A 24,644-nucleotide genomic window follows, 5' to 3' on the forward strand; every position below is an offset into this window, starting at 1 on the left:
GAAGGGTACAACTGTCTAGAGGGTTCTTTGAAATATGCACTGGATAAAAATTAATAACTTCCATCCATGGGCATCCAACATCAAGGAAGCAAATAATTAGTTAGTTAGGATTTTTTTTGCCCTGTTTTTGAACTCGTACCACATACGGTTTTATCAGGTCAAGGTAATGTGATTATGATGAAGCACTAAGAAGGGCTCGGCTCAACGCTGGAAGGCCCTAGAAAGGCCTATGACAGCATAGGGCAGTATGTATGCTACACAGTTCTACTCAGGCCTAATCACATATCAGCTACAGTATGTCATTGTTTGAAAAATATAAATTATTTCTAAATATGTACTGTACTAATACTTTACCACGGATTTATTTTGATAATTACGATTCAACAATAACAAAAAGCCAGGACTATTCTACTTGTAGTTAAATAGCCTTCAAATTGTTATTGGTTTTTCTAATATAGAATATATTTTAGATGGATTTCAGGTTGCTTTTGTAAAATTGCAATGGCATAGATTCTACAAGTGTCTGGAACTCTATTGGAGGGATGTGACACCATTCTTCCACAAGAAATTCCATCATTAGGTGTTTTGTTGATGGTGGTGGAAAACACTGTCTCAGGCGCCGCTCCAGAATCTCCCAGAAGTGTTCAATTGGGTTGAGATCTGGTGACTGAGACGGCCATGGCATACGGTTTACATCGTTTTCATGCTCATAAAACCATTCAGTTACCACACTTGCTGAGGAGTATTTCTGTCTGTAATAAAGCCTTTTTGTGGAGAAAGAATCATTCTGATTGACTGGGCCTGGCTCCCCAGTGGATGGGCCTGGCTGCCCAGTGGATGGGCCTGGCTCCCCAGTGGATGGGCCTGGCTGCCAAGTGGGTGGGCCTATGCCCTCCGAGGCCCACCTACTGTATGGCTGCACCCCTGCCCAGTCATTTGAAATCCATAGATTAGGGCCTAATGTATTTATTTTGATTGACTGATTTCCTTGTTGTTGACTGTCCTTTGTACTGCTGTACATTTCAGAGGGGCTAACAGTATTCCCCATGTCTTCACTGTCTGACACACTGACCCACTGAACAAAACCAAAGACTCTTTTGTCTTCTTCCCAATCTGTCAATCAAACAGGCATGCCTAACATTCCACCTTCAGTCTCTCTGGGTTAAATTGGGTCTTCAGGGAAAGAATTAGACATGTAAACTAGTCTGTTTGTGCGTACAGTATTAGATAAAAATATATATTTTTTCAAAATCTGGTAGTTTGTACTTGTCTAGTTGGCAGGGAGAATGCACCATAATCAGCATTGCTAAATCCCACAAATGTAAAAGTGACCAGGTAAGCTGTACATTTTGAGCATGTTTATTGTAAAAGAACTCAATAAAAGTATTACAAAAACTGCAGGAGGATATTACAGTTGCAGACAATACAGGTATCCGTACGTAATTTCACTCATTTTCTGCAGTGCATTTCATTATAAACACAATGTACAGTACACAGAAATATACATTTACAACACATAAGGCATTATTTCATGTGAATATACATATCTCCCTTTTAAGAAAGCATTCAGTGCATTTTATTCATTGGAATAATATTCACTTTTGTATTACAGAATTACAAAATAAATACCAGTAATGGTTGGCCACTATTTGTCCAGCATTCAGATATAATAAGCAATGTTTTAACAGATAATAATCAAATAATGTATATATTTGTGTTTACTAGGGTTATTGTAGTAGATAAACATCTCTCATTGGTCTCTTCTCCTGGATTCCAGTAAGTAGCAGGAGTACCAGGAGTGCTTTATGCGTCTTACGTGCTCTGCCACTGTTGTGATCATTTGTGCAAGTCTCTTCAGTATTGGTCCTTCAAATACGTATTTAAAATACTGGGATTGACCCTGAATTTCATACTGAAATGCTACAATACGCTGCTCCCTTCTTGAAGCCCAATCATGGCATACTAGTATACACATTAACACAGCACTGCACCCGTCTTAGACCAGGAACAAACCTTGATGTACAGTCCTTGTAGAGGGAGAGATGTTTTTCCCTGGTCTGTATCGTGCATGTTACTGCATATCAGTTCATCTTGACGTGTAAAATGGCCGACCAACCATCTCACACCCAAACGGTAGTAGTGTTTTCTGGAGTTTGCTCCTGTCATGAACAAAAACAAGCATGTTCACAGGTTTTGGTTACTATATTACCGTAGATATTGAAACTGTATTACTGTATAATTACTCTATTACAGTATTACTGTAAATGCATTCTTCATCAAGTCTTTACGTCTGGTCATTGCTTGTGTTTTGTACCTTCTGTTGTTGAATGTACATCACAGCATCGTGGACCGTAACAAAGATGTGTTGTGGGTTCATGTAGTTCATCAGTCCACTGGAGGTTAGGATCCTCAGAACACTCTCTGTGGGGAAGAGTACCTTCTATCAATGTTCTAGATCTCTCAAATTCAAATCTGGACATCGAAGCCAGTTCCACTGCTTTTTAAAATGATTCCCCTCTAATCAGGGACTGATTTAGACCTTGGACACTAATTGGGTTCATTAAATTATCAGGTAGAACAGAAAACCAGCAGTAGTCAAGACCTCGTAGGGTAAGGTTTACATTCTAGAACTTCAGTCAGTGCTCTAGATCTAGAGTCTGAACATTCTCCATTCAACATTACATCACACGTCAGACTCCTCCTAAACATACATTTGGATGATTTAACTTATTGCTATTGAAATGATCGTTATACATTCATTTGTTGAACTTACCATTGCAATTGGCCAAATATATGCAAACCCCAACTTTCTGGCATTCAATACACATCTGGAAAAAGAGGCATCATTAATTCCACTGATACTAGAAGTAAAGATACAGTACTGTAGAACAAGGTACTGTATGTTCGTCCAGCAGAAGGTACTGCACAACAAAATACTATATCATTTACTTTTCTCACCTGTATGAAGAGTCTGGCTCCAGCAACATCGACAAAAATCACACTGCTGCAATCTATTAGTACTGCCTGGACCTCACTTTCAGCAGTTTCTGCAGAGACAACATTAGGGAAGGGAAAGGGGATACCTAGTCAGTTGTACAACTGAATGCCTTCAACTGAAATGTGTCTTCCGCATTTAACCCAACCCCTCTGAATCAGAGCGGTGCGGGGGGCTGCCATAATCGACATCCACGTCTCTGGCGCCCGGGGAACAGTGCCTTGCTCAGGAGTAGAACAACAACCTTGTTATCTCGGGGATTCGATCCAGCAACCTTTCGGTTACTGGCCCAATGCTCTAACCACTAGTTCAGTGTATTACTGGTAGAGAGTTAAAGGCCCAATGCAGCCATTAAATGCAGCCAATGCAACCATTAAATTATTTCTGGGTAACAATTAAATACCTTACTGTAATAGTTTTCCATAAAAATTGACAAAAATACCTTGGGAGTAGTCTGAGTGGGGAGGGGAGAAACTTAAAACTGTTATTGGTAGAGAGTTTTGGAACTCTATTTGTTATTGGTCTATTAACCAATGTACCACCTGGTGATGTCACCATAGAAAGCTGAAACTCCCGGCCATTCAAACAGGCTGATTAGAAGGTCCTGTCTAGATCACACTGATCAGATTTTTGAACACTTTTACATTGTTCGTTTCATCGGCTATTGTTCAATATGATACAATACACAAGACAAACTGGGCCTTTACAGTGCATTTGGAAAGTATTCAGACCCCTTGACTTGTTCCACATTTTGTTACATTACAGCCTTATTTTAAAATGGATTAAATGATCAATCTATACACAATACCCCATAATGACGAAGCAAAAACAGAGTAATTTTTTTGTGCAAATGTATTAAAAATAAAAAAACAAATATACCTTATTTACATAAGTATTCAGACCATTTCCTATGAGAATTGAAATTCAGCTCAAGTGCCTGGTGTTTCCATTGACCATCCTTGAGATGTTTCTACAACTTGATTGGAGTCCACCTGTGGTACATTCAATTGATTGGACATGTTTTGGAAAGGCACACACCTGTCTATATAAGGTCCCACAGTTGACAGTGCATGTCAGAGCAAAAACCAAGCCATGAGGTCGAAGGAATTATCCGTAGAGCTCCGAGACAGGATTGTGTCAGGGTATAGATCTGGGGAAGGGTACCAAAACATTTCTGCAGCATTGAAGGTACCCAAGAACACAGTGGCCAACATCATTCTTAAATGGAAAAAGTTTGGAACTACCACGACTCTTCCTAGAGCTAGCCACCCGGCCAAACTGAGCAATCGGGGGAGAAGGGCCTTGATCAGGGAGTTGACCATGAACCTGATGGTCAATCTGACAGAGCTCCAGAGTTCTTCTGTGGAGAAAACCTGAAGGACAACCATCTCTGCCGCACTCCATAAATCAGGTCTTTATGGTAGTGGCAAGCAGAAGCCACTCCTCAGTAAAAGGCACATGACATCCCGCTTGGAGTTTTCCAAAAGGCACCTAAAGGACTGTCAGACCATGATAAACTAAATGTTCTGGTCTGATGAAACCAATATTGAACTCTTTGGCCTGAATGCCAAGCATCATGTCTGGAGGAAACCCGGCACCATCCCTACGGTGAAGCATGGTGGTGGCAGCATCATGCTTTGGGGATGTTTTTTAGCAGCAGGCTCCTGGAGACTAGTCAGGATCGAGGGAAAGATGAACAGAACAAAGTACAGAGATATCCTTGATGAAAACCTGCTTCAGAGCGCTCAGGACCTCAGACTAGGGCGATGGTTCACCTTCCAACAGGACAACAACCCTAAGCAAACAGCCAAGACAACGCAGGAGTGGCTTCGGAACAAGTCTCTGAATGTCCTTGAGTGGCCCAGCCAGAGCTCGGACTTGAACCCGATCGAACATCTCTGGAGAGACTTGAAAATAGCTGTGCAGCAACGCTCCCCATCCAACCTGACAGAGCTTGAGAGGATGGGAGAAACTCCCCAAATAGAGGTGTGCCAACTTTGTAGCATCATACCCAAGAAGACTCAATGCTGTAATCACTGCCAAAGGTGCTTCAATAAAGTACTGAGTTAAGGGTCTGAATACATACAGTCTGTAAATGTGATATTTCATTTTTTCATGAATTTGCAAAAATTTCTATAAACCTGTTTTTACTTTGTCATTATGGGTATTGTGTATATTGAATCCATTTTTAGAATGAAGCTGTAACGTAACAAAATGTGAAAAAAGTCAAGGGGTCTGAATACTTTCCGAATGCACCGTAAGTGGCCCTGTACCCAGATTACATTACTGCAAACTATATACAGTACTTTTATGTATTATCACTCACCAGATTTAAAGAACTCATTCTCAGATGAAAATGATGTGTTTGCGACACCTCTCTCCTGAAAAAAAAGATATTACCAGTAAGTTATAGAACATATGTTTTTATATTTTCCAATGTACAAGATGTGATCTAGCCCAGATATAGTGTGTAGTCTCACCACAGTGTTGACAGCCTCTCTTTCCCTCTTCTCCAGGGCCTTCCTGGCCTTCTCTCTACTGCGGATCCTCTCTGGGGTGAGGCCCAGCAGACGACTCATGTCCTCTCTGAAGAAGCTGCGGTTGCCGTAGTAGATGGGCCCGTTGTATGTCAGGATCTTCACACCCGGAACTTCATAGCACTAAAAATAATAATGCTCCTTGAGTTTTGTCTGAGTTTAGAGGGACGAAAAGTAGCTAACAGCTAACTGCTCTCTCGTGTCTCTTCATTGACTCAGAGCCGCCATGAGCAAAGGGCACGTAGAGCGAGCTGTGTGCGAGTGACAGAGAGGAGCAGTTTTATTAATGGAGGAAGTTATTCCTGATTTTGGGTTTCGGGCAGAAGCAATCGGACCTCGGTAGGGTAGGACCTGAACGTCACGGGCATGGGTAGGGCTCGGGTTGAAAATTTGTGCCCGTGCAGGGCTCTACATTGATTACTGTCTGAAACTATGATACTAATGAGGGTTTGTCACGATTGCATCACAATAGCAGTTTTTACTTCACATCTACATCAAGAATCACTGGAAGTATTTGTATTGTGATTAATATGATATCTTCACAGCCAGAAAAATATCTCTCCAGTGTGAACAGGAGAATTCCTCTCACCTTGTTGTGGTTCTCTAAAGGTCTGTAGATCTCTGTGTTGCTCGCTCTGCCCAGCACTGAACACCCAGCCCTGAGGAAAACAATGTTATTATTGTGGGAGTGTATACACTGAGTATACTAAACGTTAGGAACAACTTCCTAATATTTACTTGCACCTAGAGCTGTGGCTGTCACGAAATTTCATCAGCCGGTGATTGTCAAGGAAATAACTGTCAGTCTCACAGTAATTGACCATTAACTAACGTAAACACATTTAGCATCTCCTGGCTTCCACACATAGCCTACAAGCCACTGATGCAGACCTTTGGAACATCTACATTTTAAAAAGTTTAATAAATCCATGTAATATAGCCTACACCTTCACAATAAATCCATTATTTATTTTAGACAGGTCTAAAGAAGCATGATATGAAGAAAATGTAGTCTATTTCAGAAGAACAGGGTAGCATACTCTGAGTTGTCCTTATGTGTCACGCCCTGACTTTAGAGAGCCTTTTTATTTCTCTATTTGGTTAGGTCAGGGTGTGATTAGTGTGGGCATTCTAGTTTTTCGTTTTCTATGTTGGCCTGGTATGGTTCCCAATCAGAGGCAGCTGTCTATCCTTGTCTCTGATTGGGGATCATATTTAGGCAGCCTTTTTCCCACCTGTTGTTTGTGGGATCTTGTTTTTGTGTAGTGTCTATGAGCACTTCATTTCTTTACGTTTTGTTTGTTTCTTTATTGTTTTCTGGGAGTTTCATTTAAATAAACATGTGGAACTCTACGCACGCTGCGCCTTGGTCCAATCATTCAGACGAACGTGACAGAAGATCCCAACTACAAAGGACCAAGCAGCGTGCCCGGGAGGTAATGGCATCCTGGTCTTTGGAGGAGATTAGGGAGAGAACATCCTGGACTTGGGACGACATAATGGCAGGAGAGAAGAGCCTGCCATGGAAGCAGGCGGAAGCAGTGAAGGAGGGACAGCGACGAAGTCGGGGAGGAAGGCCACAGAAACCCCCAGAATTTTATTTGTGGGGGGGGGGGGGCACATGGAGCAGAGAAGTGAACCAGTCTGGGAGAAGAAGGAGAATTTGGAGGAGAGAGAAATGGGAGAGTTGTTGACTTGGTGGAGGATGCACGGATTTGGACTAAAGGAACGTGTTGTCAGTTTGGTGCCACCTGAGTCAGTTCCCCGTACTCGTCCTGAGAAGTGTGTTAAAGTTCCGGAACAATTGATGCCGGCTATACGCACCAGGTCTCCAGTGCACCTTCACAACCCAGTACGTCCTGTGCCAGCTGCTCGCACTTGCCGTGAGAAGTGTGTTAAAGTTCCGGTACCATTGATGCTGGCTATACGCACCAGGTCTCCAGTACGTATCCACGTCCCGTGCCTGCTCCTCGCACTCTCCCTCAAGTGCACTTTCCCAGTCAGGTGCGTCCTGTTCCTGCTCCTCGCACTCTCCCTCAAGTGCACTTTCCCAGTCAGGTGCGTCCTGTTCCTGCTCCTCGCACTCTCCTTGGAGTGCACTTTCCCAGTCAGGTGCGTCCTGTTCCTGCTCCTCGCACTATCCCTCAAGTGCACTTTCCCAGTCAGGTGCGTCCTGTTCCTGCTCCTCGCACTATCCCTCAAGTGCACTTTCCCAGTCAGGTGCGTCCTGTTCCTGCTCCTCGCACTATCCCTCAAGTGCACTTTCCCAGTCAGGTGCGTCCTGTTCCTGCTCCTCGCACTATCCCTCAAGTGCACTTTCCCAGTCAGGTGCGTCCTGTTCCTGCTCCTCGCGCTCGCCCTGAGGTACGTGTCACCAGCCCGGTACCACCAGTGCCGGCCCCATGCACCAGGCTTCCGGCGACGATCCCCAGTCCAGAGCTTCCGGCGACAGTTCCCAGTCCAGAGCTTCCGGCGACAGTTCCCAGTCCAGAGCTTCCGGCTAAAGTTCCCAGTCCAGAGCTTCCGGCGACAGTTCCCAGTGAAGAGCTTCCGGCGACAGTTCCCAGTCCAGAGCTTCCTGCGACGTTTCACAGTCCGTAACCCCCAGCGACGGTCCACAGTCCGGAACCTCCTGAGACGGTCCACAGTCCGGAACCTCCTGAGACGGTCCGCAGTCCGGAACCTCCTGAGACGGTCCGCAGTCCGGAACCTCCTGAGACGGTCCGCAGTCCGAAACCTCCTGAGACAGTCCGCAGTCCGGAACCTCCTGAGACAGTCCGCAGTCCAGAACCTCCTGAGACGGTCCGCATTCCGGAGCTTCCAGCGACGGTCCGCATTCCGGAGCTTCCAGCGACGGTCTGCAGTCCAGAGCTTCCAGCGACGGTCTGTAGTCCAGAGCTTCCAGCGACGGTCGGCAGTCCAGAGCCTCTAGCGACGGTCGGCAGTCCAGAGCCTCCAGCGACGGTCGGCAGCCCAGAGCCTCCAGCGACGGTCGGCAGTCCAGAGCCTCCAGCGAAGGTCGGAAGTCCAGAGCCTCCAGCGACAGTCTGCAGTCCAGAGTCTCCAGCGGGGGTTCCCAGTCCAGAGCCTCCTGCGATGATCCACGGTCCGGAGCCTCCTGCGACGATCCACGATCCGGAATGCACCCTAAAACAATCCATGCCTTTTGCGGCCAGTGGCCGTTGTGTCCTTCTCCCTGAGTGCTGCCTGCTTCAAAGCACCTCTCACTCACATGGCTCACGTCATCAGCTTTTCTTACAGGCTACAAGTGAATACAGACACATCGGGGACGCAACTGCATGCGTCCTTTTCCAATTCCGAAGGTGCATATCAGATCAGAACGTTTAGCTTAAAAAATTTATAAACTATTGGGCTATTTCTTCACATTATAAACGCAGCAATGCTCACAAGGCAGTAGGCTATAAGCGCAAATGTTCTATTAGTGGAAAAACATTATCAAAAGTGACCGCAAATGCAATTATGCATGTAATGCTTTTATTATAAAAGGTGCATTTTTATGGTGAAAATTATCTTCCCCCAACTTGAAACTGACGCGCTGCTTATGTATGCCAATTAGGCTCTATACCCCTTGTAAAGCAGATTAATGTGCTTAATTTTAAGACGTTATCTGGCCACTTTAGTTGTGATACAAATCTTATTAAAACATATAGGCTTATGGGCTAGGCTACATGAGGTGTGCGATTATGATTAGAAAAAGTCGCAAAAAAAGGCATTGTTTCTTATGCTGGGCATCATTCACAAGTGATATTATATAATTCACAAGTGTTAGGCTAATATTGCCTCCCATCAGACTATTCTTGATTTAATCTTGTCTTTACATATACTAAATAATATACTGTATGTGTGAATTTTTATTTTATTTAGAATGGACCATTATCATGCACCTGTATTGAAAAAGGGGCAATGGTATAGCCTACACCTACAGAAAGCTGATCCTCCTCTTTTTAATAGAGGCCATCACACTGTTTTCTCACGCAATTACATACCCTATAGAAATGTTGTGCAACATGAGCTCATGGGCTCTCATGAAGTGTCTGATTCGATTTTCGAAACATTTGCATTGATGTCAGAGTGATTAGAGGGACAATAGAGTGCTGAGTAGCAGGCAGTTAGCAATTTTGGTAGGCTATTAATGACCATCAGCAGCATCAGAGCTTGGAGAAGCCTAATCACTGTGACTAAACGGTCACGTGGAATTTGACTGCCTTCATGACTTGTGACCGCTGGTGTGGCGGTTACAGCAACAGCTTTAGTTGTACCCCACCCTTTTCCCCTCAGAACAGCCTCAATTTGTCGTGGCATGGACTCTACAAGGTGTCCAAAGCATTCCACAGGGATGCTGGCCCACGTTGACTCCAAAGCTTCCCACAGTTGTGTCAAGTTGGATGGATGTCCCTTGGGTAGTGGAGCATTCTTAATACATACCGGAAACTGTTGAGCGTGAAAAACCCAGCAGTGTTGTAGTTCTTGACACAAACCATTGCACCTGGCAACTACTACCATACTGTTTTGTATAGTCAGTGTATACTGTTAGTCGACCAACAATATAATGTTAAAATCTTGAAAGTTAACTCTGGTTATGTTTATATTACATTTATTTAGCAGACACTCTTATCCAGAGCATACATAGATTTTCATACTTGTCCCCCATGGGAATCAAACCCACAACCCTGGTGTTGCAAGTACCATGCCCTACCAACTGAGCCACTGTATCAATTCTACCCTTGGTGAGTGTATCAAGTTCATATCCCAGGTTTATGACGAATATTAATTCGGCCCTATGATAGACAGTAATCCACAGTGCTCTACTCCAGAGACTTCAATTCCGGCACACAGCGGTCTCTAGAGAATTGCATCACATTATTAGAAGTCATAGTTATAGTTTCACTGATGATTATTGTTGCTGATGAATGCAGAAATCGAATTAATACAGATTTAATAAAAAATAGACGCATATACTGGAGATGTACACAGGCAGTTACGCAGGCTAGACATTGGTTACATTTAGCAATAGTATCATGTACAGTTCCAACAACTGTAGCACTACGGAACCATTGATACACTGTGTCTGTGTCGTCTGTGTTGAGAGGGGTGAAGGCATACCATACCTCTGTGTGCGACAGATGACTGTCATCATTGAGAAGACCACTCCAATAGCCAGACCCATATCGACATTCAGGACCACAACAGACAGCCAAGTCACCAGCCACACTACCTGCAAAACACATACAGTACAGTCCATACAGGTTCACAAATATGCAGTCCATCCATATAAGGTCACAAATATACAGGCCATATAAGGTCACAAATATACAAGCCACATTGGTTCACAGTGGTTGATCACTAAACCACTTGCCCAAAAGTGGTATATTTATACAAATCAATGGTAACATGGACAGACTTACGAAGTCAATCTTGCTGACTCGCCAGAGGTCTGGCAGGTCCTGGAACTGTAGAAACATCTGTCTGAGGCTGGTGACATTGATACAGGCCAGCACTGCCTAAGAACAGAGGTAAAGCAGGGTGTATGCCTTATGATTAACGAGACATGGTGTGATCATTACAACATACAGGAACTCAAGTCCTTTTGTTCACCTGATCTAGAATTCCTTACAATCAAATGCCCACCGCATTATCTACCAAGAGAATTCTCATCGATCATAATCACAGTCGTGTATATCCCCCCACGCAGACACATCGATGGCCCTGAATTTTTTTTATTTGACTCTATGTAAAACTGGAAACCACATATCCTGAGGCTGAATTTAATGTAGCTGGGGATTTTAACAAGGCTAATCTGAAAACAAGGCTCCCTAAATTTTATCAGCATATCGAATGCGCGACCCGGGCTGGCAAAACCCTGGATCATTGTAATTCTAACTTCCGCGACGCATATAAAGCCCTCCCCCGCCCTCCTTTCGGAAAATCTGACCACAACTCCATTTTGTTGCTCCCAGCGTATAGACAGAAACTAAAACAGGAAGCGCCCGTGCTCAGGTCTGTTCAACGCTGGTCCGACAAATCGGATTCCACGCTTCAAGATTGCTTCGATCACGTGGACTGGGATATGTTCCGCATAGTGTCGGACAATAACATTGATGAATACGCTGATTCGGTGAGCGAGTTTATTAGCAAGTGCATCGGTGATGTTGTACCCACAGTGTCTATTAAAACATTCCCCAACCAGAAACCGTGGATTGATGGCAGCATTCGCGCAAAACTGAAAGCGCAAACCACTGCTTTTAATCAGGGCAAGGTGACCGGAAACATGACTGAATACAAACAGTGTAGCTATTCCCTCAGCAAGGCAATCAAACAAGCTAAGCATCAGTATAGAGACAAAGTAGTGTCACAATTCAACGGCTCAGGCACGAGACGTATGTGGCAGGGTCTACAGTCAATCACGGACTACAAAAGGAAAACCAGCCCTGTCGCAGACCACGATGTCTTGCTCCCAGACAAACTAAACAACTTCTTTGCTCGCTTTGAGGACAATACAGTGCCACTGACACGGCCCGCTACCAAAACCTGCGGGCTCTCCTTCACTGCAGCCAACGTGAGTTAAACATTTAAACGTGTTAACCCTCGCAAGGCTGCCGGCCCAGACGGCATCCCCAGCCGCGTCCTCAGAGCATGTGCAGACCAGCTGGCTGGTGTGTTTATGGACATATTCAATCAATCCTTTTCCCAGTCTGCTGTTCCCACATGCTTCAAGAGTGCCACCATTGTTCCTGTTCCCAAGAAAGCGAAGGTAACTGAGCTAAACGACTACCGCCCCGTAGCACTCACTTCCGTCATCATGAAGTGCTTTGAGAGACTAGTCAAGGACCAAATCACCTCCACCCTACCTGACCCCCTAGACCCACTCCAATTTGCTTACCGCCCCAATAGGTCCAGAGACGACGCAATCGCAATCACGCTGCACACTGCCCTAACCCATCTGGACAAGAGGAATACCTGTGTCAGAATGTTGTTCATCAACTACAGCTCAGCATTTAACACCATAGTACCCTCCAAACTCGTCGTTAAGCTCGAGAGCCTGGGTCTCGACCCCGCCCTGTGCAACTGGGTCCTGGTCTTCCTGACGGGCCGCCTCCAGGTGGTGAGGGTAGGTAACAACATCTCCACCCTGCTGATCCTCAACACTGGGGCCCCTCAACGGTGCCTTCTCAGCCCTCTCCTGTACTCCCTGTTCACCCATGACTGGCGTGGCCATGCACGGCTCCAACTCAATCATCAAGTTTGCAGACGACACTACAGTGGTAGGCTTGATTACCAACAACGACGAGACGGCCTACAGGGAGGAGGTGAGGGCCCTCGGATTGTGGTGTCAGGAAAATAACCTCACACTCAATGTCAACAAAACAAAGGAGATGATCGTGGACTTCAGGAAACAGCAGAGGGAGCAGCCCCCTATCCACATCGACCGGACAGTAGTGGAGAAGGTGGAAAGTTTTAAGTTCCTAGGTGTACACATCACGGACAAACTGAAATGGTCCACCCACACAGACAGCGTGGTGAAGAAGGTGCAGCAGCGCCTCTTCAACCTCAGGAGGCTGAAGAAATTCGGCTTGTCACCAAAAACACTCACAAACTTTTACAGATGCACAATCGAGAGCATCCTGTCGGGCTGTATCACCGCCTGGTAGGCAACTGCTCCGACCACAAACGTAAGGCTCTCCAGAGGGTAGTGAGGTCTGCACAACGCATCACTGGGGGCAAACTACCTGCCCTCCAGGACACCTACAGCACCCGATGTCACAGGAAGGCCAAAAAGATAATCAAGGACAACAACCACCCGAGCCACTGCCTGTTCACCCCGCTATCATCCAGACGGCGAGGTCAGTACAGGTGCATCAAAGCTGGGACCGAGAGATTGAAAAACAGCTTCTATCTCAAGGCAATCAGACTGTTAAACAGCCATCACTAACATTGAGTGGCTGCTGCCAACATTCTGACTCATCTCTAGCCACTTTAATAATGAAAAAATGTATGTAATAAATGTATCACTAGCCACTTTAAACAATGCCACTTTATATAATGTTTACATACCCTACATTACTCATCTCATATGTATATACTGTACTCTATACCATCTACTGCATCTTGCCTATGCCGTTCGGCCATCGCTCATTCATATATTTGTATGTACATATTCTTATTCATTCCTTTACACTTGTGTGTATAAGGTAGTTGTTGTGAAATTGTTAGGTTAGATTACTTGTTAGATAAACAAGCCATCCTGCATGGTCGGAACTAGAAGCACAAGCTTAAAATTAACATCTGCTAACCATGTGTATGTGACAAATAATATTGGATTTGATTTGATTTGGATCAGGACATTACGAGTAAATGACTCGGACGACGAGTGCACTTCGTTTCGTTTTATGTCGTTTTGTTTGCACAAACTAGCTAAAGTCTGTATGCCTCCACCTTTTAGTAGACACACACTGACTCACCTTGGGCAGGAAGTAGAAGAGAGGTCCAATCAGCAGTAGAACTATCAGAACCACCAGACTGGTGAACAAGCCAGAGAGCTGAACGGACAGAGAGACAGAGAACATTAAATGACTTTAAAGGAATTAATGTATCATCATGCCAGAAGCAAATGGCGAGGCAGACAAATAGGGCATCTAGAAAGTCATCCGTACAGATTCAAGTAAAGACAAAGCCTGGAAAGTAGGCTCGATATAAAGTAGTGTGTACCTGTGTGAATCCCCCAGAACTCTCCAAGATGTTGGTGGTGGCCAGAGTGGCTGAGCTGGGGAAACAGGTGAAGAGAGACGACACTGTGTTGGAGATACCATGGGCCAGGAGCTCCTGGAGAAACAAGACAAACATGATGACGATGATGATGATGCTGCTGATGATGGTGATGATGATGACGGTGATGATGGTGATGATGACAATGATGGTGATGATGACGACGATGATGATGATGACGGTAGTGATAATGATGATGATGACAACGCTTGTCCTTAAAGATGGACTTCTTGTCACAGCTCACAGATTACACACACAGAAGTCACATTAAACGTGTAATGCCTTGTACAAGGTGACAAGATTGGAGTGAGTGTTGATTTCCCAGCACTACTGTATCCTATTAGTCGAGGACCACTGTAGCCTACCTGGTTGGGTTGGATGGAGTAGCCGTGCTTGTCTGCGTAGATCATTGCCAGTGAGACAGACACAGCATAACCCACAAACGTAATGGCAACCGTGTCTCCAGCGACCTCAGGCAACTTGTGCAAGGCAGGCATCCGTGGACTAGGGAAGCTACACAGTCAAAACACGGTCAAAACTTTACACTCACTCTCTGTTTAGAATGTTTCATTTCTCTTTTAAAAGAAGCTAAATGATGATGATGATATCACTAGATGGAGATGCTCAATTAGTGGATACCTTACCCTGCAGGAATGTGTCCCACTATCTGCACGTCATAGTTAGAGTCCAGAGATGAAGCATAGGCCACTCCTGTAGCTATTATCACCTGAGAGAAAGAGAAACATCAAATTGAGTTATAACACATCAATCAGCACGTCACAAACATTACAGCTACACAGAGCTACATCGAACATTATCAGTATTATAATAACTGTTCTCTTTGTGACTGACCGTGAGGATCTCTACGGGGATGGGTGTGCGTAGGTGCTGTCGGAACCTCATGTTGACTTCTTTAACCGGTACCAGGATGGCCAGACACACCAGGGAGGTCAGCAGCTCAGCCATGTTGGTGTGGGGAAGGTTCTCTATGACAGACGCAAGGGTCTGGAGGACACAGACAGGGGGGAATGAGTTAACACACACGGGGGGTGATGTATTTCATCGGGCCATGTTGGTGTGGGGCGGGTTCAGTGGGGAACGCGTTATAGTGAAGAGAGGAGCAACTATTTAAATTGTCTCTTCCCACACCCTGGTGTTTATGATTGTCAAGTGTCTCTTACAAGGTCAAATTGAACCAAGTGAGGTTTTGAGTGAGAGCTCCCTCAGTTCTCTTTTATTTGAGACTTCTTCTCTCCTTCAGAGAACCTGGGTTATGACAGTAAACCGTTTCTATTATAATTCCACAACGTCCTGGAGCTCTAAACTACTGTAAAGTGAACACTGTATTATCCTGATCATTGTCACTTCTCTGACTGCTGACCTTGAAGAGTGAGAAGGGGCCGGTGTGGCGGGGGAGCCGCAGTCCCAGCATGCTTTGCAGCTGTGAGATGGTGACGTGGAAGGCTGCAGCGCTGGTGAATGCCTTGACGATGGGCTCTGACAGGTATGTAGAGAGGAAACCCAGCTGTAGCCCAAACATACAGAGCTGGGAAACAAACAACATTTAGTCAGGACTACAACATCTAAACACTATAGAAATACCATTCCATCTACAGGGCCATGCCATCTTAAACTTGTCCTTTACCTTGCTTCCTGCTTAAAACATCATAGGGAAGTGAGGAGAGCAGCTCTTCTGATCTTGTCCTCCAATGCTCTCCTCGCTTCCCTCTGAAGTTTTGAGACGGAGATGAGGAGAGAGGATGCAGGGAATCGAGGGAAATACTTTTGAGATTCAACCAGAGAGAACCCTATGTATCACTCACCATCATAATCCCTGAGAGTAAGGCTACAGCGGAGGCAACCCCAATCCTCTGGGCCTCAAAGTCTGCAGCCTCTGGACTGGAGGAGTTGAGCTGTAGAGGGGTGGGCACCAGCTGTTCCACCACTGAGCCTGTCATCAGGCTCACCACTGCAAAGGTACCTGGGAAACAGACACAGCTAGTCTGTGATTCAACCACTCAGCACCACTACCAAACAGCCACATGGCGGCTCAACAACAATGAAGCAACTCAGCATCAGTATGAGCACATATGCAACGGAAGTGGTTTGGTGAACTAAGCTCTGTTCATATACAATGCATTTGGAAAGTAATCAGACCCCTTCACTTTTTCCACATTTTGTTATGTTACAGCCTTATTCTGAAATTGATTTAAAAAACTGTTTTCCTCATCAATCTGCACACAATACCCCACAATGACAAAGCAAAACAGATTATTTGAAATAATAGCAAATTTATTACAAATAAAAAAACTGAAATACCTTATTTACATAAGTATTCAGACCCTTTGCTATGAGACTTAAAATTCAGCTCAGGTGCATCCTGTTTCCATTGACCATCCTTGAGATGTTTCTACAACTTGATTGGAGTCCACCTGTGGTAAATTCAATTGATTGGACATGATTTGGAAAGGCACACACCTGTCTAGATAAGGTCCCACAGTTGACAGTGCATGTCAGAGCAAAAACCAAGCCATGAGGTCGAAGGAATTGTCCGTAGAGTTCTGACACAGGATTGTGTGGAGGCACAGATCTGGAGAACGGTACCAAAACATTTCTGCAGCATTGAAGGTCCCCAAGAACACAGTGGCCTCCGTCATTCTTAAATGGAAGAAATTTGAAACCGCCAAGACTCTTCCTAGAGCTGGCTGCCCGGCCAAACTGAGCAATCGGGGGAGAAGGGCCTTGGTCAGGGAGGTGGACCAAGAACCCGATGGTCTCTCTGACAGCGCTCCAGAGTTCCTCTGTGGAGATGGGGGAACCTTCCAGAAGGACAACCATCTCTGTAGCACCAGACGGAAGACACTCCTCAGTAAAGTTTCAAGGTTCATATACGGTTGTGCGCCAGTGCACTGAGCAAAATGATCTAGTTGCCACTCCTGAACGGAGGAAAAAGCACCAACTGTGCCATGCTAAAACCCTATTACGCACGTTCCTCCGTTCCTCTGGGGCCGAAGAGTGGGAGTCCGCAGAGGATGGTAAACCTGTTCTTTTGGCCAGTATTGTTACATCGCCGGGTTCTTCTTTTTTGTCATGAAATATCCGTGTATGGTGAGGAGGATGTCCCTGGTCCCGACGATTGAGTACTGCAGGATAGATTGAAACATTCAGAGTCACTGGATGTTTTGGACAGCCTTCTCGCTCATCTACCTGCTGATAGGCGAGACAAGTCAGTTGGTCTGACTCTGAGTTTTGTAGTTTTGTTTTCTGATACGCCTACACGTACAAACTTGATGGAACACGATATTGACGCTGGGGATGCTGACCCCATCCGTCAGCGATTCTATAGAGTTTCTTCAGAGAAACGGCGTTGTCTGGATGCTGAGATCAGGTACATGCTGGAGAGTGATATTGCAGAGCCTTCTTTCTCCAGCTGGGCTTCTCCCTGTATCTTTGTCAGTAAACCGGATGGGACAAACATATTTTGTATGGACTACCGTAAGGTAAACAGTGTCACTAAGCCAGATTAATTTCCTCTTCCTCGGATAGAGGACTGCGTTAATCAGGTCGGAGCAGCGAAGTTTGTGAGCAAGTTTGACCTATTAAAGGGCTATTGGCAGGTGTCACTGACGTGTAGGGCACATGAAATCACTGCCTTTATTACACCTTCAGGTCTGTACTCGTATTTGGTTATGAGTTTCGGCCTGCGCACCTGCCACTTTTCAACGCCTTATGAACAGGGTTGTCTCCGGTCTGGTTTGGTGTACTGTTTATCTGGACGATGTAGTGGTTTATGCAGATACTTGGGAGGAGCATCTGGCCTGTATTCAAGCTTTGTTCGACCGCTTGGCTGCGGGTCACCTCCCTATCAAATTGGCTAAGTGTGAGTTTGCTCAGGCGACCGTTACGTACCTTGGTAAGGTGGTTGGGCAGGGTGAGGTGCGTCCTTTCCGGGCTTAAGTGGTAGCTATTGATGCTTTTCTACTGCCAACCACTAAAAAGGAACTGATGTGTTTCTTGCGAATGATTGGTTATTACCATAGTTTCTGTGGGAACTTCTCTACCGTGGTCGCTCCCCCAACAGATTTGCTGAAAGCTAAGACGGTTTACGTCTGGTCCCCTCTCTGTCAACCTCAACTCCGGTGCTGGCTGCTCCTTGCGTGTGGATGTGAGTCACGTGCAGGTGGATGCGAGTCACATGGGGGCAAGTGCAGTCCTGCTGCAAGCAGATGTGTCTGATGTCGAGAGGCCTGTTAGTCGATTTTCCTAGAAGTTTAATCAATTGAACTACTCCGTGGTGTAAAAAGAAGCGCCAGCACTCATATGGGTGCCACAACACTTCGAGGTGTATGTCGGGTTGGATGTAGATGGCTGGGGCAGTGGGGTAGCGTTTACTAGGACAGTATTTTGTTTTTGTATATGTATGCTTGGTTGGTGTGGTGTTCCAGGGTCCTTGGTGGTCCCCGGTTTTATGGATAGGAGTGTGACGACCATCCCACTCTGTCTGCCGAATTCTTTCTCTTTGCTCTTGTTTTCCTTAATAGGATGTTGGTGGGCGGAACTGGGAGGGTCGTCTGCGAAATGGGACACACATGGGCTCAGGTGTGTCCCGGGGATAAATACAGTCGTGGCCAAAAGTTTTGAGAATGACACAAATATTAATTTCCACAAAGTTTACTGCCTCAGTGTCTTTAGATATTTTTGTCAGATGTTACTATGGAATACGGAAGTATAATTACAAACATTTGATAAGTGTCAAAGGCTTTTATTGACAATTACATGAAGTTGATGCAAAGAGTCAATATTTGCAGTGTTGACCCTTCTTTTTCACGACCTCTGCAATCCGCCCTGGCATGCTGTCAATTAACTTCTAGGCCACATCCTGACTGATGGCAGCCCATTCTTGCATAATCAATGCCTGGAGTTTGTCAGAATTTGTGGGTTTTTGTTTGTCCACCCGCCTCTTGAGGATTGACCACAAGTTCTCAATGGGATTAAGGTCTGTGAGTTTCCTGGCCATGGACCCAAAATATCGATGTTTTGTTCCCCGAGCCACTTAGTTATCACTTTTGCCTTATGGCAAGGTGCTCCATCATGCTGGAAAAGGCATTGTTCGTCACCAAACTGTTCCTGGATGGTTGGGAGAAGTTGCTCTCGGAGGATGTGTTGGTACCATTCTTTATTCATGGCTGTGTTCTTAGGCAAAATTGTGAGTGAGCCCACTCCCTTGGCTGAGAAGAAACCCCACACATGAATGGTCTCAGGCTGCTTTACTGTTGGCATGACACAGGACTGATGGTAGCGCTCACCTTGTCTTCTCCGGACAAGCTTTTTTCCGGATGCCCCAAACAATCGGAAAGGGAATTCATCATAGAAAATGACTTTACCCCAGTCCTCAGCAGTCCAATCACTGTACCTTTTGCAGAATATCAGTCTGTCCCTGACGTTTTTCCTGGAGAGAAGTGGCTTCTTTGCTGCCCTTCTTGACACCAGGCCATCCTCCAAAAGTCTTCGCCTCACTGTGCGTGCAGATGCTCTCACACCTGCCTGCTGCCATTCCTGAGCAAGCTCTGTACTGGTGGTGCCCCGATCCCGCAGCTGAATCAACTTTAGGAGACAGTCCTGGCACTTGCTGGACTTTCTTGGGCGCCCTGAAGCCTTCTTCACAACAATTGAACCGCTCTCCTTGAAGTTCTTGATGATCCGATAAATGGTTGATTTAGGTGCAATCTTACTGGCAGCAATATCCTTGCCTGTGAAGCCCTTTTTGTGCAAAGCAATGATGACGGCATGTGTTTCCTTGTAGGTAGCCATGGTTGACAGAGGAAGAACAATGATTCCCAGCACCACCCTCCTTTTGAAGCTTCCAGTCTGTTATTTGAACTCAATCAGCCTGACAGAGTGATCTCCAGCCTTGTCCTCGTCAACACTCACTGACAGAGAGAATCACTGACATGATGTCAGCTGGTCCTTTTGTGGCAGGGCTGAAATGCAGTGGAAATGTTCTTTTGGGATTCAGTTCATTTGCATGGCAAAGAGGGACTTTGCAATTAATTGCAATTCATCTGATCACTCTTCATAACATTCTGGAGTATATGCCAATTGCCATCATACAAACTGAGGCAGCAGACTTTGTGAAAATTAATATTTGTGTCATTCTCAAACCTTTCGGCCATGTCTGTACACCTTTCCCCCATATATCCAGGAAACACACTGTTGTTTTTGGTTGTGGCATTTTAGGGCTTCTTTGTGTTTGTTTATTTTGGCATCTCTCAACACCCGTCATTATCACCATCTATGCACGCATCCACTCACTTATGCTACTGACTACACACACCATTGTTACTTGGATATAGTTCACTTTATTTAATAAATATGCTTGTTTTTTTCTTTATCTCTGTGTTGTTTCCCTCTTTGTTACCAGCTACGAGCCGGTTCGTAACAAAAGGAACTTGACAGCCTGCTTGGAGTTTGCCGAAAGGCACCTAAAGACTCTGAGACCATGAGAAACAAGATTCTTTGGTCTGATGAAACCAATGCCAAGAGTCACGTCTGGAGGAAACTTGGCACCATCCCTACGGTGAAGCATAGTGGTGGCAACATCATGCTGTGGGGTTGTTTTTCAGCGTAGGGACTGGGAGACTAGTCGAGGGATCGAGGGAAAGATGAACGGAGCAATGTAGAGAAAGATCCTTGATCAAAACCTGCTTCAGAGTGCTCAGGACCTCAGACTGAGGCGAAGGTTCACCTTCCAACAGGACAACAACCCTAAGCACACAGCTAAGACAACGCAGGAGTGGCTTCAAGACAAGTCTCTGAATGTCCTTGAGTGGCCCAGCCAGAGTCCGGATTTGAACCCGATCGAACATCTCTGGAGAGACCTGAAAATAGCTGTGCAGCGACGCTCCCGATCCAACCTGACAGAGCTTGAGAGGCTCTGTAGAGAAGGGAGAAACTAGCCAAATCCAGGTGTGCCAAGCTTGTAGCGTCATACCCAAGAAGACTTAAGGCTGTAATCGCTGCCAAAGGTGCTTCAACAAAGTACTGAGTAAAGGGTCTCAATACTTACGTAAATGCTTTTTCATTATGGGGTATTGTATGTAGATTGATGATGAAAACCCCCCCAGATTTAATCAATTTTAGAATAAGGCTGTAACGTAACAAAATGTGGGGGCTGAATACCTTCCGAATGCCCTGAATACAGTCCCTAGTATAAAGGGAATAAATTAGATTTTTTTTGCTACCGATGTACACAATCTACTCCACATTGAAATTAAAAAAACAACTAAGCTGTCTTGATTGCGTAATTCTTCACTCCCCAGAGTTAATACATGCCTACATACACAGATTTGAAATCATTGGCCACTTTAATAAATGGAACACTAGTCACTTTAATAATGTCACTTTAATGATGTTTACATATCTTGCATTACTCATCTCATATGTATATACTCTATTCTATACTATCTACTGTATCTTAGTCTATGCCGCTCTGACATTGCTCATCCATATACTTATATATTCTTAATTCCATTTGTGTGTATTAGGTATTCCATTTGTGTGTATTAGGTATTTGTTGTGAAATTATTAGATGTTACTTGTCAGATATTGCTGTACTGTCGGAACTAGAAGCACAATCATAACATCTGCTAAACACGGGTATGTGTGACCAATACAATTTGGTTTAATTTGATGGTGGAAATAGCTTTGGCAGCCATTACAGCAGGTAATCATCTTGAATAAGATTCTACTAACTTTGCACAACTCTTAGGGCAACATTTATCTATTGTTTTTGTCAAAATTTCTCAAGCTCAGTAAATGTGGTTGTGATTCATTGATGGACAGCAATATTCAAACCATGTCTCTGTACTAAGGACTAAGACTGGACCACTCAGGAACACTCAACACGTCTTGGAAAGACATTCTAGTGTGTCTTTGGCATTAAAATGTGTGTAATTGTCCCGCTGAAAAATAAAACTCTATCCCAAGGTTTTCAAAAGACTGATATCTGGTTTTCCTCTAATTTTCTACATGGGCTTTGCTCCTTTCATATTTATTTTTCTCCTGACAAACTCCCCAGTCCCTGACGGTGGCAAGCATACCCATAACATGAAGCTGACACCAATTTAATCATGTTTAGATTAATTTTATGGCAGCAAAATGTGAAGACAGTTCAAGGGTTGTATAGGCTTTCACTAGGCACTGTTTATACGGCTCTTTTGTGTGTGTGTGTGTGTGGGGGGGGGGGGGGGGGGGGGTGTCGTTTAAGCCCTCTTGGGTTTCCTACCTTACCTGCACACCTATTTACCTTGTTTTATCTGTACTTCGTCTTTCACTTGTTTTTTGTGTGTGAATAAATCGAACTAAAACTAAAAACCTATGTTGATTAACTTTGACTTTAGCTCAGGGGGCTAACACAGTCTTATGGGGCGGTGGAGACGCTGGTTCAAACCCAGTAGCTGTCACACAGATACCCATGCCAGAGGATTTATCGCCGGCACATTGTGCGCCCTATCCATATACATTTGTCAGGCTCCAGTCCTAAATGTATAATATCAGCGTGTGTGTATACCAGTGGATACATGCCGTCCTGTGCCAAACAGCATGTAGAGAACCACAGGGAAGAAGGAGGTGTAGAGGCCATAGATGGGCGCCACTGACGTCAGTAAGGCAAAGGCCATACCTGTTTTCAGGAAGAGAAACAAGATATTAGGCGACAATCGGTTGCCATCACATACACCTGTGGCTACATGAGTAATTGGTGTCATTTTCAGATAAAAAGGCTTTGATATCGTGGTAAATAATGTTGCCAATAAATGCTATGAAATAACACCTGTTATTACTGCATTACAACTTTCAACGCTGGTATTTTCTTGACTCCTTTATCTGAATAAACCATGACATCCATTGAGATTACATTTTTTAGGTTCCATTTTTCCTGTCAGGCTCAGATGATAATACATTTTTTAAATACGTTTTACATTTTGTATCAAGATTATTTTGTTCATTGTGTGTGTGTGTGTGTGGGGGGGCTCTGTGCTATCCGGGATCCTTAGGAGGTCCATACTCCTTTGAGGTTGACATTTGAAATGGTTAATGTACGGGTTAGGGTTAGGGTTATGGTTAGGGTGAGAGTATGGGTTAAGGTTGGGGTTTAGTGTAAGGACGTCCCCAAGGAACCGGATAGCATTGACCAATTATCTGGAGTTAACAAAAAGTCCATATTTGAAGGTGTTTATTTCGTTTACATTAGCAATTTGACAAAATCTTCTTAAAATCAATCAAACACACGATTGGTTAGTAATTACTGGCAAAACAGTGCAACGTGAGAAATAAAACGTCATCACAGAATTGTGTAAAAGGTTAGTTGTAACAAAATAGTTTGTAAAGATGGTAAATCGACATCAAACGACATCAATTTACTACAGTAAACCTTTGCTCACAATATGCACTTAAAAATGTACTCACCTTGTGGAATGTGAAGTATACCAACTGTTAGTCCCGCTATTGTATCACCTAATATCCATTTTTTCAGCCTGTACTTCGGCAGCCAGTTAAAAATGGGAACTCGTTCCCTCAACAGGTGAAGGCATGCTGCACGCGAGCACCTGCACCGTTCCGCGATCTTCTCCCGAAACCGTTGACCACCTCCACGGGGCTTGTCCTCGGTACCGTACGACTGTCTGAACCGGTCCTCGGTGTAAATATTTCGGTATACAGCCACTGAAGCGCTCATCTTGTCCTCCAGGTGAGTGTTTACGTTGTCTCGTTGAAACTAATAGTAATCTGAGAAGATGAGGCAGAAAATATGCGGTCGCTACTGCTTGTCATATATAGTAGGAATCTGTCTCTAGTTTGACATCAGAAACCATTGAATTTTCCTGTCTGGTGTTTGGCAGCCAATGCTGAAACTTTTTGTTATTGTGTTGAACTTTCTTTGGGGTTTCTTTCTTAGCGGTTTCTTTCTTAGCCTACATCCTTGTCCCTGGCAGAGACCCCATAAAGGTGTGCTTGTGTCCAACGTTTGTGATGATGGATGTCTGGTCCATAACAATCTGCAGGGTCCTACTGCTACCAACTTTATACTTCAGAAATAAAAAAATGTGACCCTACTTTATTCCTCCTTTCCTGCTATTACACAAACCACCCCCACCAATTGACTTCACCAGACACACACCCACAGTATACTTAACTATTCAAAGAGCCTAGCTTCCTCTTAAAAGTCATACAATGTACAGCTCTGTGTAAAACTCCACTGAGATCAAAGTGGTATTGTTGCTAAAGTGGAGGTATAATGTAACCTCTAACCATATCTATTAGCAATTATAAGT

The 24,644-nt window shown here is 44.7% G+C and overlaps 1 protein-coding gene across 1 annotated transcript; it reads right to left on the minus strand.

Moving 5' to 3' along the window:
• Positions 1–1,336: 1,336 nt before the first annotated feature.
• slc26a10 (solute carrier family 26 member 10) lies at positions 1,337–24,334 on the minus strand. The gene is made up of 18 exons (XM_039010017.1): positions 23,782–24,334; positions 22,886–22,996; positions 16,140–16,297; positions 15,698–15,862; positions 15,169–15,321; positions 14,961–15,043; positions 14,682–14,829; positions 14,260–14,373; positions 14,013–14,090; positions 10,959–11,054; positions 10,662–10,768; positions 6,122–6,191; positions 5,476–5,655; positions 5,322–5,376; positions 2,959–3,047; positions 2,774–2,828; positions 2,315–2,421; positions 1,337–2,159 (listed from the first exon to the last, which is right to left on the minus strand). The coding sequence occupies exons 1-18, from the start codon at positions 24,047–24,049 to the stop codon at positions 2,121–2,123; spliced, it is 2,076 nt and encodes a 691-aa protein (XP_038865945.1). The 5' UTR covers positions 24,050–24,334; the 3' UTR covers positions 1,337–2,120.
• Positions 24,335–24,644: the final 310 nt, after the last annotated feature.

This window comes from Salvelinus namaycush, chromosome 16, assembly GCF_016432855.1.
Source record: "Salvelinus namaycush isolate Seneca chromosome 16, SaNama_1.0, whole genome shotgun sequence".
Classification (NCBI taxonomy): Eukaryota; Metazoa; Chordata; class Actinopteri; order Salmoniformes; family Salmonidae; genus Salvelinus; species Salvelinus namaycush.